Source organism: Equus quagga, chromosome 8 (genome assembly GCF_021613505.1).
Source record: "Equus quagga isolate Etosha38 chromosome 8, UCLA_HA_Equagga_1.0, whole genome shotgun sequence".
Classification (NCBI taxonomy): Eukaryota; Metazoa; Chordata; class Mammalia; order Perissodactyla; family Equidae; genus Equus; species Equus quagga.
Genome location: NC_060274.1, coordinates 65,210,727 through 65,224,773, shown reverse-complemented (window position 1 = coordinate 65,224,773; position 14,047 = coordinate 65,210,727). Strand labels below are relative to the sequence as shown.

General features: G+C 36.7%; 1 protein-coding gene across 1 annotated transcript in view; it reads right to left on the bottom strand.

The window, feature by feature from the left end:
- Positions 1-215: 215 nt before the first annotated feature.
- SDHAF3 (succinate dehydrogenase complex assembly factor 3) overlaps positions 216-14,047 on the bottom strand; it is a 68,911-nt gene continuing 55,079 nt past the window's right edge. Inside the window, exon 2 of the mRNA XM_046670776.1 lies at positions 216-3,957. Within this exon, the coding sequence (XP_046526732.1) occupies positions 3,754-3,957 (204 nt within the window). The 3' untranslated portion in view covers positions 216-3,753. The remainder of the gene's footprint in view (positions 3,958-14,047) is intronic.

Below are 14,047 nucleotides of genomic sequence, written 5' to 3'. Positions count from 1 at the left end.
CATATCAGTAAGGTGATGTTTACAACCACATGGAGAATAATATATTAAAGAGCAGGCCAAAGTCACGGAAGCTACATACAGGTTACTACAGAAAAAAAAAATCTAAGTCTAAAATACCAGACTGCTAAGTGGAAAAAAAGGAATGATTTTGAGAGAGTAAAGCAGTAGAGTGTATCAGCTTTAACTGTATAACAAACCACCGCAAAACAGAGTGATTTAAAAGAACTACCATTTATTCGGCTTATCATTGGCAGTTTGGGCTGGGATCAGCTGGGCAGTTCTTCTGATCTTGGGAGGGCTCATTCACGTATCTGTGGTTGGCTGAGAGCTGGTTGGTCTAGGATGGCTTCAGCTAGGGTAGCTCACCTCTGCTCCATATGATCTCTCATCCTCTGATAGGTCAGCCTGAGCTTGTTCACATGACAGCTGGGCAGGTTTCCAACAGTGCGGGTGGAAGTGTATCAGACTCTGAGGCCTACACCCTAAATTTGCATAATGTCATACCCATATTCTTTTGAGCAAATCAAGGAACAAGGCCAGTTCAGGTTTGAAGAGCTGAAAAATAGATGTGATGGAAGGAGCTGCAAAGTCACATTGCAAAGGGCATGGGTACCAGGAGCAGTCGAGAACTATGGCCATTTTGCATGGAGTTGTCAGAATTGCTGTTCAATGAGAAGGAGCCCTCTAGAGAAATGGTGAAATTCACGCTGAATTGAAGAACCCTGAACTGGTGAACTGGGTATATGTTACTTTCCTTCCCTGCTCAGTGAATGAATGATAGTAAATCTGATTTTAAATGAGTTGGAAATGCCAAATAGAATTTCAAACACAGACCTGAAGTTCAGAAATGAGACTGAGGTTGGTGTTACAGATTTAAGAGTAAAGCTAATATCTGAAGCAATGGATGTGTAAACTAAGAGTCCTAAAGATGAAATCCCAGACAACATCTTTATTTAAAAAGAAAAAAAAGGAAAATTTATAACTTAAAGGAGAGTTAGGCAGTATACAAACCAAGCAGGAGTGGTTTGAAAGTAGTAGAGAATAGTTAATACTATCAAGCCTCACAGGATAACTTATCAGTCTTACACTGATTAATATCCTATTGATTTCGGCGAGTGAGTGGTCACCTTGGTGAGAGCAGATGATGAGGGAAAAAGAAAAGGAGATGATGACATTGAGGGCATTGCTAATGGCTGGCTGAAGCGAAGGATCACAGAAACTAGGGCAGATTGGGATGGAAGTGAAGGCAGTAAAGAAATGACATTGAACAAATGGAGTGGTCAAAAGACTACTGAGTTCACAGTTAAAGACCATTCATTCCTTGACACTACTTCAGGAGTTCCCAAACACACCCTTACTGTCTCAGTATTTGCACAGCACACCTACAGCAAAAACAAACCCAAAAACCCATATGGTTTCATTTATTACATAGTCCAAACAACTTAGTATTTGTCCTAACAACTGAGCACCTGTTGGACACCACACAGCTTCTCAAACTTTGTAACCACATTGGACATTTTCTCTTACTAATTTTTCTGTTATACTTTCTGTTATAGGGCAAGAGCTTTACCTTATTCATTGCTGTATTCCTAGAACCTGTTATAGTGTAGAGACTAGATTATTGATTGACTGACTGCCTCTCTCTCAATGAGAAAAGACTAACTGATTGCTTTTATCACAGCAATCGCTAAAAGCCCAGCTTCACAAAGATATGTAATCCAAAAGAATGTTGCAATATAATAGTAAAACTGTGAAATACCTCAAGCTAGTAATTTGTGTGGTGTCCAATAAATATGGCTGTGATTTCCTGAAAAACTTAAAATATCCTCCAGCACCCCTGTGAGTTCTCTTTGGTGCCCTGGGGCATCTCAGTTCACAATTGGGGAACCACAGCTCTATCCCCTAACCTAGCTTTATTTTTCTCCATAGTACTTATCACCCTACATATTTTATTTCCGTCCTTTAGAATGCGAGTGCCAAAAGGCTGGACATTTTGTCTTTGATAACTGCTGTATCCCCAGTCTCTAGAATGATGCCTGGCATATGAAAGTTCTCAACAGGCATTTGTTGAACAAATACTAGGTGCAGTGGGAGTAAGAAACCGCTCACATTATGGTAAGAGATAGTGACAAAAGCATGAAATGTTGTAATACATAATTTCAGATGCAGCAGTTCTGAACAAAGTGAGTTTAAGTGTAACCATGATTATGGGTGACTGAATAAGTGAAAGTGAATCATGAACCATCAAAGAGCCATTAGGCTACTAGATATGTCAACCACATGGATTAATACTAAGGTCACCAAGATGATGGCAAAAATTGAGATGGAGAGGTATGAGCCAGTGCCAAAGAACAAAAAGAAATAGGGAAGTATAACAAAAAACAAAGTACAAATGAAAAAGAATTCTTAAGTTACGGTGGCACAATGATGAATTGAAAGGGACAGTAAGGAGGGGGTTTTACGTTATAGCAAGTTGTAAATGGATCCACAACTCCCACTTCACAAGATGCAGAGAAGCAGTATCCTCATGGGTGTTAGATTTCTATTTGCCAAGATGATGAAAAAGATAGTACCGTAACGAGTTTGAGGATGCACTGTATTTGGTCATGATGAAACAAGGTTCCCAAATGCACAGTCAGATTTTAAACTTCTTGAGGGCAAGAGCTTTACCTTATTCATTGCTGTATTCCTAGAACCTGTTATAGTGTAGAGACTAGATTATTGATTGACTGACTGCCTCTCTCTCAATGAGAAAAGACTAACTGATCAACCTACAGACTGACTCAAAGAGGAATGGAAGAAAGGACTGAGGGGCCTGGCAGCCATACACAAAGAGAAAGCACAAGACAGCAAAACAGAGCAAACACAAATCAATTTTTAAAGAGCTGACATAAACACAATTGCATCTGAAAAAGGATCACTTCAGAATCTCAGAGTAAACATACATAAAGATACAAGTCATTTTAGTGTATAATAATTTTTAAAATTCATAAACATTTTAGGATGTGAATGGGATTATCATTTGCTTTTTTCAGTTTATAAATCAACTTAAGTGTACAAAAAATTTATGAAGGTCATTTTATCTCCTCAATCATTAGGCAATGAGATTCTCAAGGTAACTGCAAATTATTTAAGGGCAATCTGTCTTACTAACAAATACTGTAGAAATGAATTATACAATGTATATTATATAAATGATAGTATACTACTAAATCTTAAAGCTTCTTTTTAACCCTTTATTGTAAATAAACAATGACTAGGGGATAACGGGCATTTAAGAGAATAGTCATATATGTACTATTAAAGTAGAAATAAAACTTTCAGGATGACAATGTCTTTAAATAATAACCTTGTTGGAATTCCACATCTATCATTATCATGATATATTTATCTGATGAAGCTAAAGAGATGAGGCTAATGCTTGGAACAAGAATAGCATTAAAAACAAATTTATATATAAAAAATTTTTGGCAAAATTCCACAGTTTTGTCCATTTCATAGCCATTCTTTCTTTAGTCCAAAAATCAAATTCCATCAAGTACCGTTACTTCAATAATGTAAAGCTTCATCCACTAGTGATCCTGATCTATATATTGCAGATAGCATTCATGACATCTCCAAATAAAAGAATACGTCCTTAACACCAGGCATTCTCAAAGCCTAAAAGCTGAAGAAATACATTTTTAAAAACAAGGATATGTTAAATTAAGCAGTTCTGAACTTGAAACGCTTTGTTAAGCTTTTCTGGATAGACTAAAGTTTCGGTTTCCGAGACTCCGTAATACTAAATTGCCTATTGGGTTTAGTGGCTTCCTGCATCAGCTCCTGCAACTGTCCAATTTGTTCATCACGAAAGTCATTAAGTTTTTCTTCTGGTAGGGTGGTTCCAAAACATGCTTTTCCAGTTGAATTTTGTCTGTTTTCATTAGCTTGTTGCCACAGAACTGCTGCATACACCTAGTGAAAAGAGAAAGAAAAATGAAGGTTACGGACAAAATAAGATCTGTATTCACTCATTCAATATCGGAGGACTTGAAGAATTCTAATTCCACCTATTTTTCTCTATCACTTAGTTTTCTGCATTTGGCGAAGAAGATACAAACAAAACTTATTTTTAGCACTTTAAGTGTTTTAATAGACTGTTAGCGAACTTCTTAACCTGGAAATCTGGGGGGGCAGGTTGAGAAGGAAGGGAGTAGTCCATAGATGGGCTTCAGGAACATGCAGAAACCACCCAAAAATCATGCAAAAGTGTATGACACAAGCATGCACATAGTTCTGGGGCCATAGTTGTCATCAGATGTTCAAAGGGATAGCCATGGGTCTTACACGCTTAAAAGTAGGTCTCAGAATTCATTAAGTTCATTCCCCTGTCTCCAATTAAAAAAACTAAATCACACCAGAGAGAAAGAAACGTTTCAAACCTTTAAGCCTTCAATATTTAACAACATCTTTGTCAGAAAAAACTGCATTTTTTAATGCTGTAACTTTCCTCTCATTCAGTCAACATCTTCAGCCTAATATTCTAACTACCTTAGTCCTGCACAATCACACTTTTTTGAAGCAGATTCCTACTCTCAACTCAATTTTTTAATCAGGCAGGAAGAACCAATGTATTTCAGTTCATGAAGGTAACAGATTATATGCACCCTCTGGGTAGTGAATGAACTAGTTAACCCTGGATAATACTGCTACTCTGGTTTAAGATAATTAAATTGCTCATAATTGCGGGATTGCCAGCATCACCAAAGGAATTTTAATTTTAATTCCCAACATTCCAAACTTTTACTTGTATTAGAAATATTTTCTTCATGTTTTACAGAAATCCATTTCATATAATAACCAAAAAGAAAAAAAAAATGGCACACACCCCAAGCTTTATCAATCCCATTTCTAAGTATATGCCCCAGAGCAGGGTTTCTCGATCCTGGAACTATTAACAAATTGGGTAATTTGGATAATACTTTGTTGAGGGGTGGGTGGGAGTGTCTTCTTGCACTATAGAATGTTTAGTAGCATCTCTGGTCTTCATCATCTAGATGCCAGCAGCACGCCCCTTCTCTTGATAATCAAAAATGTCTCCAAATACGCCAAATGTTCCCTGACAGGCAAAACTGCCCCAGGTTGAGAACTTTTGTCCTAAACAAATTTTCAAATGTGAACAAGTAGCATGCGCAAGAACGTTCATTGTGGCATTGCCTGTTAAATTAGCAAAAAAAAAAAAAAAAAGGAACAATCTAATTGTACTTCAACAGGAGAAAGGACAAACACACTGAGACCTATTCAGACATTTCCTTAAAATCCATCAGCAGTAAGTGACCTAAATATCTATGTATAAACATGGATGAGTCTCCAAAACAAACAGAATCCAAAAAGCAGGTTTAAAAAAAGTTATTCTTTTGTTGAATGGAAAAACCGATACTCAAATTCACATGGAAATGTGAGAGACCCTGAACAGCCAAAACAATCCTGAAAAAGAACAAAGTTGGAGCATTCGCAGTTCCCAATTTCAAAACTTACTACAAAGCTACAGTAAGTAATCAAAACAGTGTGATGCTAGCTTTAGGATAGACAGATAGATCAATGAGATAGAATTGAGAGTCCAGACATAAACCCTTATATATATGGCCAATTGATTTTCAACAAAGGTGTCAAGTACATTCAATGGGAGAAAGAATAGTCTTTCAAGAGATATTGCTGAGAAAATTGTATTTCCACATGCAAACGATAAAGTTGGATCCCTACCTCCCACCATATACAAAAATTAACACTAAATGGATGAAAGACAAACAATAGAGCTAAAATGATAAAACTCCTAGAACAAAACAGGGGTAAATCTTCATGACCTTGGATTTGGCAATGGATTCTTAGATATGACGCCAAAAGAATGAGCAACAAAAGAAAAATAGACAAATTTGATTTCATCAAAATTAAAAACTTTTTGCATCAGAGGATCCTATTAAGAAAGTGAAAAGACAAACTAAGGAATGGGTAAAAATATTTGCAAACTATATATCTGACAAAAGTTTAATACCCAGAATGTATAAAGAACTCCCACTACTCAACAAAAAGACAACCCAATTAAAAAACGGACAAAAGACTTGAGTAGACATTTCTCCAAAGAAGATATACAAATGGTCAACAAGCACATGAAAAAATACTCAACATCATTAGCCATTAGGGAAATGCAAATCAAAACCACAGTGAGATACCACTTTACATCCACTAGGATGGCTACAATAGTAATAATAAAGACAATACAAAGAAAATAAGTGTTGGCGAGAATTTGAAGAAATTGGAATGCTTGTACATTACTGGTGGGAGTATAAAATGGTATAGTCACTGTGGAAAACACATTGAGCAGTTCCTCAAAAAGTTAAAGAATTACCATATGATCCAGCAATGCCATTCAAAGGTATAAACCCAAAATAAATGAAAGCAGGAACTCCAATAGATACTTATATGCCCATGTTCAGAACAGCATTATTCACAATAGCCAATATGTGAAACAACCCAAGTGTCCATCAACAGATGAATAGATAAACAAAATGTAGCACAGACATACAATGGAATATTATTCAACCTTAAAAAGGAATGAAGTTCTGAGACATTCTACAACATGAATGAACTTTGAAATATTATGCTAAGTGAACTATGTCAGACACAAAAAGAACAAATATTTGTTCTTTTTCCACTTATATGAAATATGTAGAATAGGCAAATTTATAAAGACAGAAAGTAGAATAGAGGTTACCAAGGGCTGGAGGTTGGAGGAATGGGGATTTATTGATTTATTGCTTAATGGGCACAGGCTTTCTGTTTGGGTAAGAAAAAGTATGGGGTATAGATAGTGATAACTGATCCACAACATTGTAAGTGCAACTAATGTCCCTGAATTGTATACTTAAAAGGGTTAAAATGGCAAATTTTATCTTATATATTTTTCACCACATTAAAAAAAGTTATGCAAGGAGTTCTGCTTCTATTAATGGTGGAATAGCTTCCATCAGACCAACTTTCCTGCAGGTAACACTATAAACTCTGGACAAAATATAACCAAACAACAACCCAAGGCACTGGAGAGCAACCAAAGTCAGACAGAAAGTAGAAAGGCAGAGAACACTGGGTTAGAAGCACATTTGTACGGCTTTCTGTCTGAGGGAAGATCCCAGTAGGTGCTGAGGGGTAAGGGAGGAGTCAGAGGACAATGTGAGATAATAGCAGAAAGGGATTTTAAAGCAGTTATTATGAATATGTTCAAGTATGTAAAAGAAAATACAGTCATAATGAATGACTAGATGAGAAATCTCAGCAGAGAATGAGAAACTGTAAAAACCAAATGAAATTCTAGAACTCTAAAATGCAGTATCTGAAATTTAAAAAACCTCACTGAATGGGCTTAATAGCTTATTGGAGTCGAAATAAGAAAGATTCAATGAACTTGAAAATATATCAGTAGAAATTATCCAATCTGAAAGAGAAGAACTATTAAAAAATGAGCTTAAGATCAACAATCTGTAGGACAATGGTGAAACATCTACCATATGTTTAAATGGAATCCTAGAAGAAGAAAATGAAGAAAAAATATGTGAAAAATGAATATCTGAAAAATAAATGTACAGGTTCAAAAAGTTGAGCAAACTCAAAGCAAGATAAATGCAAAATGACACCACACCTAGGCATATCATAGTTAAATTGTTGAAAAGGACCAATAAAGTGAAAATCTTAAATTTATAAACAGTATGACCATTTGTATAGATTTTAAAAATAGAAAATATATATTATCTACAGATATATACATATGTGCAACATATATAAAAACAAGCATGGAAACAGACACCAATGTCAGAATATTAATTACCTCTGTGAACAAGGAAGAGGGAAAAACTGAGGTAAAGTTTTAGCTGTACTTTTAATATTTTACTTTACTTTTTAAAAGACTGATAAACAAATACTGTAAAATGTCAATATTTGTTAAATCTGGTGGTGGATACGTAAGTTTCTTTTATACCATTTTCTTCTTTCTTGTCTTTTGAAAATTTTCATGATTTTACACTTATAAATTTAAATATGTATAATTTCAGAATATTTCATTGGGGCATAGTTTATAATAATTAAGGTAACACTTTAATGCTTAAACACTTAAGTTTCTTGAGAAAACTAGAAATATATTTCACACAGAAATGTGATGAGAAGGCTCCAGTTCAAGATGGAACATTAGGATGCTCCTGTACTCCCCTCTTCCCATGGACACACCGAACCTACAGCTACCTATGGAACAATTCCCTCTGAAAGAAATCCAGAAACTGGCTGAGCACCTTCTGCATACTTGCTGAATGAGAAAAAATCCACATCAATACAGGTAAGAGAGGCTGAAAAAAAAACTTGCCAAACCCCAACCCCACGTGGTAACATATAATGAGAAGGGAACTCACAACTCCCCTCTTCTCCCTGAGGAACAAAGGGTTTGGAAGCCACATCTGGTGCCATAACTTTTAAGACTTTCACCTGAGAGATGGGGCCTCAAAACATCTAGCTCTGGAAGCCAGTGGGCTTGCATCCACCAGACCCACAAGGGTATAGTGAACTAAGAAAAGGTCTTAATGGGATCACACAGATTCATGTGGCTATCTCCCCAGGGCCCAGCACAGAGAGAGCAGACTGAAAGACACAGTCATTCCATGAAAGAGGCCTATTTGCCGAGCTTAAAAGCTGCAGCCTGAAGGGCAGGCTTCTAATTTAACACACACCTAGGGGCCAACTGCCATCTTCTCCGGAGACCAGGGGGGCAGGTGGGGACCCTCTTGACCCTCTCCCAATTCCCCATTATAGGTCACCAGTGTCTCCATGAAAGGAGCCTGTGCACATGCCTGGTGCCGTGGCTTGTGTGACTCCTGCTGAGAGGACACATCCCTCAATAACCTGGCTCTGGTGGCCAGTGGAGTTTGTGTTCACAGCTTTAGCAGGATGGTAGCAAAAAAATGAAAGAGTTCTTAACTAGATATCACCCCAGGGCTTAGTGCAGAGGTTGCAGACAGAAATGCCAATTCCCACTCTTCCCCTGAAAGAGGTATATTTGAATACTTTAAAAGCTGCTGTCTGAGGCTCTGGGTTCCAATTAGCCTCCATCTAGATGCTGACTGAGATCCTTCACTTTGGGACACTGACATGTCTCAGCGCACCCTCAACTACTGGAAGCCACTAAGACAAGAAGGCTGCTTAGGCAATCACAAAGGTTTGAGAGACAAGCAAGACTAACAGCAAGATTGAACAATAAGGTTCATCTCCTACACAAGGCCATCCCTTCAAGAACTGGAGCAGAGACTGTGTTATCTGATGCAGAGAAACCACCAAAGGGAGTCAAAGATGATGAAGAAACAGAGGAATACATTACAAAGAAGAAGATAACCCCCCCCCAAAAAAAATCCTTAATAAAACGGAGATACATGATTTACCTGATAAAGGGTTCAAAATAACGGTCATAAAGATGCTCACTGAGGTTGGGAGAACAACGCATGAACAAAGTAAGAATTTTAACAAAGAAACTGAAAATATAAGGAAGTACCAAAAAGAAATCAGAGCTGAAGGATACAGTAACTGAACTGAAAAATTCAACAGAGACACTCAACAGCAGACTAGATGAAGCAGAAGAAAGGATCCGTGAATTCAAAGGCACAGCAGTGAAATTCATCTGATCAGAGGACCAAAAAGAATAAAAAAGAGTCAAGACAGCATAAGGGACTTATATGACAACATCAAGTGGACCAATATCTGCATTACAGGGATCCCAGAAAGAGAAGAGAAAAGGGGAAAAAGCCTATTTGACTTTTTTTTTTTTTGCAGGAAAAGATTCACCCTGAGCTAACATCTGTGGCCAATCTCCTTTTTTTCCTCCTCAAAGCCCCAGTGCATGGATGTATATCCTCGTTGTAAGTCCTTCTAGTTCTTCTATGTGAGCCACTGCCACAGCATGACAACTGTCAGATGGATGGTGTGGTTCCACAACTGGGAAATGAACCTGGGCTGCCAAAGCCGTGAGCCCCAAACTTTAACCACTAGGCCATCAGGGCTGGCTCAAGAAAGCTTATTTGAAGAAATAATGGGTGAAAACTTCCCTAACATGGGGAAGGAAACAGACATCCAGATCCAGGAAATCCAGAGAGTTCCAAATAAGATGAATCCAAAGAGATTAAGACACATTATAATTAACTTCTGAAACAAAAAAAAAAACAACTTGTTAGGTACAAGGGAACCCCCTAAAGACTATCAGCAGATTTTCCAGCAGCAACTTTGCGGGCAAGAAGGGTATGGGACAATACATTCAAAGTGCTGAAAGAAAAGAGTGCCAACCAAAAAAACTACCTGGCAAAATTGTTCTTCAGAATTGAAGGAGAGATAAAAAGGTTTCCAGACAAGCAAAAGCTGAAGCAGTTCTTCTCTACTAGACCAGTCTTAGAAGAAATGTTAAAGGCACTTCTTCAGGCTGAAATAAAAGGATACTAATTAGTAATGGAAAAACATGTGAAAGTACAAATCACATTGGTAAAGGTAAATATATAGTTAAATTCAGAATGCTCTAATGTTGTAATGGTGGTGAGCAAATAACTTATAAATCTAGCATGAAGGGTAAACATACAAGTATTAAAAATTTGTTAATGGATACAAAAGTTAAAGACATGTAAACTGTGGTATCAAAAACAAAACATGGGGGGCTAGCCCCGTGGCCAAGTGGTTAAGTTCGCGCGCTCTGCTGCAGGCGGCCCAGTGTTTCGTTGGTTCGAATCCTGGGCGCGGACATGGCACTGCTCATCAGACCACGCTGAGGCAGCGTCCCACATGCCACAACTAGAAGAACCCACAACGAAGAATACACAACTATGTACTGGGGGGCTTTGGGGAGAAAAAGGAAAAAAATAAAATCTTAAAAAAAAAAAACAAAACAAAACATGGGGCGGGGAAGGAAAACTGTAGAGCTTTCAGTATGCATCAGACATTAAATATCAGCTCAAAATAGACTGAAATAAATATAAGATGTTTTATATAAGCCTCATGGTAACCACAAAACAAAAACTCATAATAGATTCATAAAAGATAAAGGAATCTAAGTATACCAACTACAGAAAATCAAATCCCAAAGGAAGAGAAGAAGGGAACAAAAGAATTACGAAACAGCCAGAAAACAATGAACAAAATGGCAACAGGAAGTCCATACCTATCAATAATTACTTTAAATGTAAATGAGCTAAACTCTCCAGTCAAAAGATACAGAGTGGCTGAATGGATTTAAAAAAGTAAAGGGATGGAAAAGATAATCCATGCAACTGGAAACGAAAAGAAAGCTGGAGTAGCAATATGTAAGCAGATAAAAGAGACTTTAAGGCAAAGACTAACATAAGAGACAAAGAAGGTCATTATGTAACAATAAAGGGATCAATCCATGTCATTTGTAAATATGACAAATTGTAAATATTTATGACATTTGTAAATATGTATGCAGCCAACATATGAGGACCTAAAATATAAAGCAAATAGTAACAGACCTAAGGGAGAAATAGACAGCACTGCAACAGGAGTCCCCTAATAGTAGGGTACTTCAAGACCTCCTCTTTCTTCAATGGATAGATCATTCAGACAGAAAATCAAAAAGAAAACATTGGACTTAACTACATCTGGTGTAACAGACGTAGTTAAGTAGTAGTTTAACAGACATTTACAGAACACTACATTCCAAAGCAGCAGAATACATATTCTTCTCAAGCAGACATGGAATATTCTCCAAGACAGATCATATGTTAGACCATAAAACAAGTCTTAATAAACTTAAGAAGACTGAAATCACATCAAGTGTCTTTTCTGACAAGAAGGATATGAAACTAGAAATCAATTCCAAGAAGAAAACTGGAAAATTCATAAATATGTGGAGATTAAACAACACACAACTGAACAATCAACAGTAAAAGAAGAAATAAAAAAATATTTTGAGACAAATGAAAATACAACATGCCAAAACTTAGGGAATGCAGCAAAAGCAGTTATAAGAGAGAAATTATAGGAATAAAGACTACATTAAAAAACAAGAAACATCTCAAATAAAAAAATCTAACTTTTAGACCTGAAGAACTAGAAAAAGAAGGAAAAAAACTAACCCCAAAGTTAGTAGAAAAAAGGAATGACAAAGATCAGAGTGAAAATCAATGAAATAGAGACTGAAAAAATAGAAAAGTTCAATGAAACTAAGAGCCGGTTTTTTGAAAAGATAAACAAAATAGACAAAGCTTTAGCTAGACTCACCAAGAAAAAAAGCGAGAAGACTCAAAATTAGACATGAAAGAGGAGACATTACAATTAATACTACAGAAATACTAAGGATCATAAGAGACTACTATGAACAATCATATGCCAACAAATCGGACAACCTAGAAGAAACGGATCAATTCCTAGAAAGATACAACCTACTAAGACTGAATAATGAACAGGAAATCTAAACCGAACAATTACTAGTAAGGAGATTGAATCAGTAATCAAAAAGCTCCCAACCAACAAAAATCCAGGACTAATGGCTTCACTGGTAAATTCAACCAAACGCTTGAAGAACAATTAATACCAATCCTTCTCAAATGCTTCCAAACTCATTTTATGATGCCACCATTACCCTGATACCAAAACCAGACAAGGACACTGCAAGAAAAGAAAATTACAGGCTAATACCCCTGATAAACGTAGATGCAAAAATCCTTAACAAAATATTGGTAAGCCACAAACAGCAATACATTAAAAGGATCATACATCCTGATCAAGTGGGATTTATCCCTGGGATTCAGGGACGGTTCAACATCTGCAAATCAATCAATGTGATACACCACATTAACAAAATGAAGGATAAAAAAATCATATGATCATCTCAGGAGATGCAGAAAAAGCATTTGACAAAATTCAACATCCTCAACAAACTGGGTACAGAGGGAACATACCTCAACACAATAAAGGCCATATATGATAAGCCCATAAAGTCCTGGCCAGAGCAATGAGGCAAGAAGAAGAACTAAAATGCATCAAAATAGGAAAAAGAGAAGTAAAACTGTCTCTATTTGCAGATGACATGATATTACATATAGAAAACCCTAAAGATTCCATCAAAAAACACTTAGTGCTAATAAATGAATTCAATAAAGCTGCTGGATACAAAATCAATATAGAAAATTCAGTTGCATTTCTATATAATAACAATGAAGTATCAGAAAGGGAAAGTCAGAAGATAATCCCATTTAAATTACATCAAAAAAAATAAAATACTTAGGAATAAATTCAACCAAGGAGGTGAAAGATCTGTACATTGAAAACTCTAAGACATGGATGAAAGAAATTGAAGAAGACATATACAAATAAAAGGAAAGATCTTCTGTGCTCATGGACTAGCAGAATTAATATTGTTGAAATTTCCATACTATACAAAGTAATGTATATAGTCAATGCAATCCCTATCAAAATTCCAATGGCATTTTTCACAGAAATATAATAAACAATACTAAACTTGTGTAGAACCACAAAAGACCCTGAACAGCCAAAGCAATCTTGAGAAAGAAGAACAAAGCAGGAGGCATTATACTTGCTGGTTTCAAACTATATTACAAAGCTATAGTAATCAAAACAGTACGGTACAGGCATAAAAACAGAAACATAGAGCCAACCCTGAAAGCCTAGTGGTTAAAGTTTGGCACTCTCACTGTTTTGGCAGCCTGGGTTCATTTCCTGGTAGGGAAACCACACCACTGGTCAGTCAGTTGCCATGATGTGGCAGCAGCTCACATAGAAGAACTAGAAGGACTTACAACTAGGGTATACAATCATGCACTGGGGCTGTGGGGAGGATAAGAAAAAAAGAGAGGAAGATAGGCAACAGATGTTAGCTCAGGGTGAATCTTTCCCTGCAAAAAAAACCAAAACCAAAACCGAACAAAGATCAATGAAACAGAATAGAAAGCCCAGAAGTAAAAACATGGGTCAATTAATTTATGATAAAGGAGGGGCTGGCCCCGTGGCCAAGTCA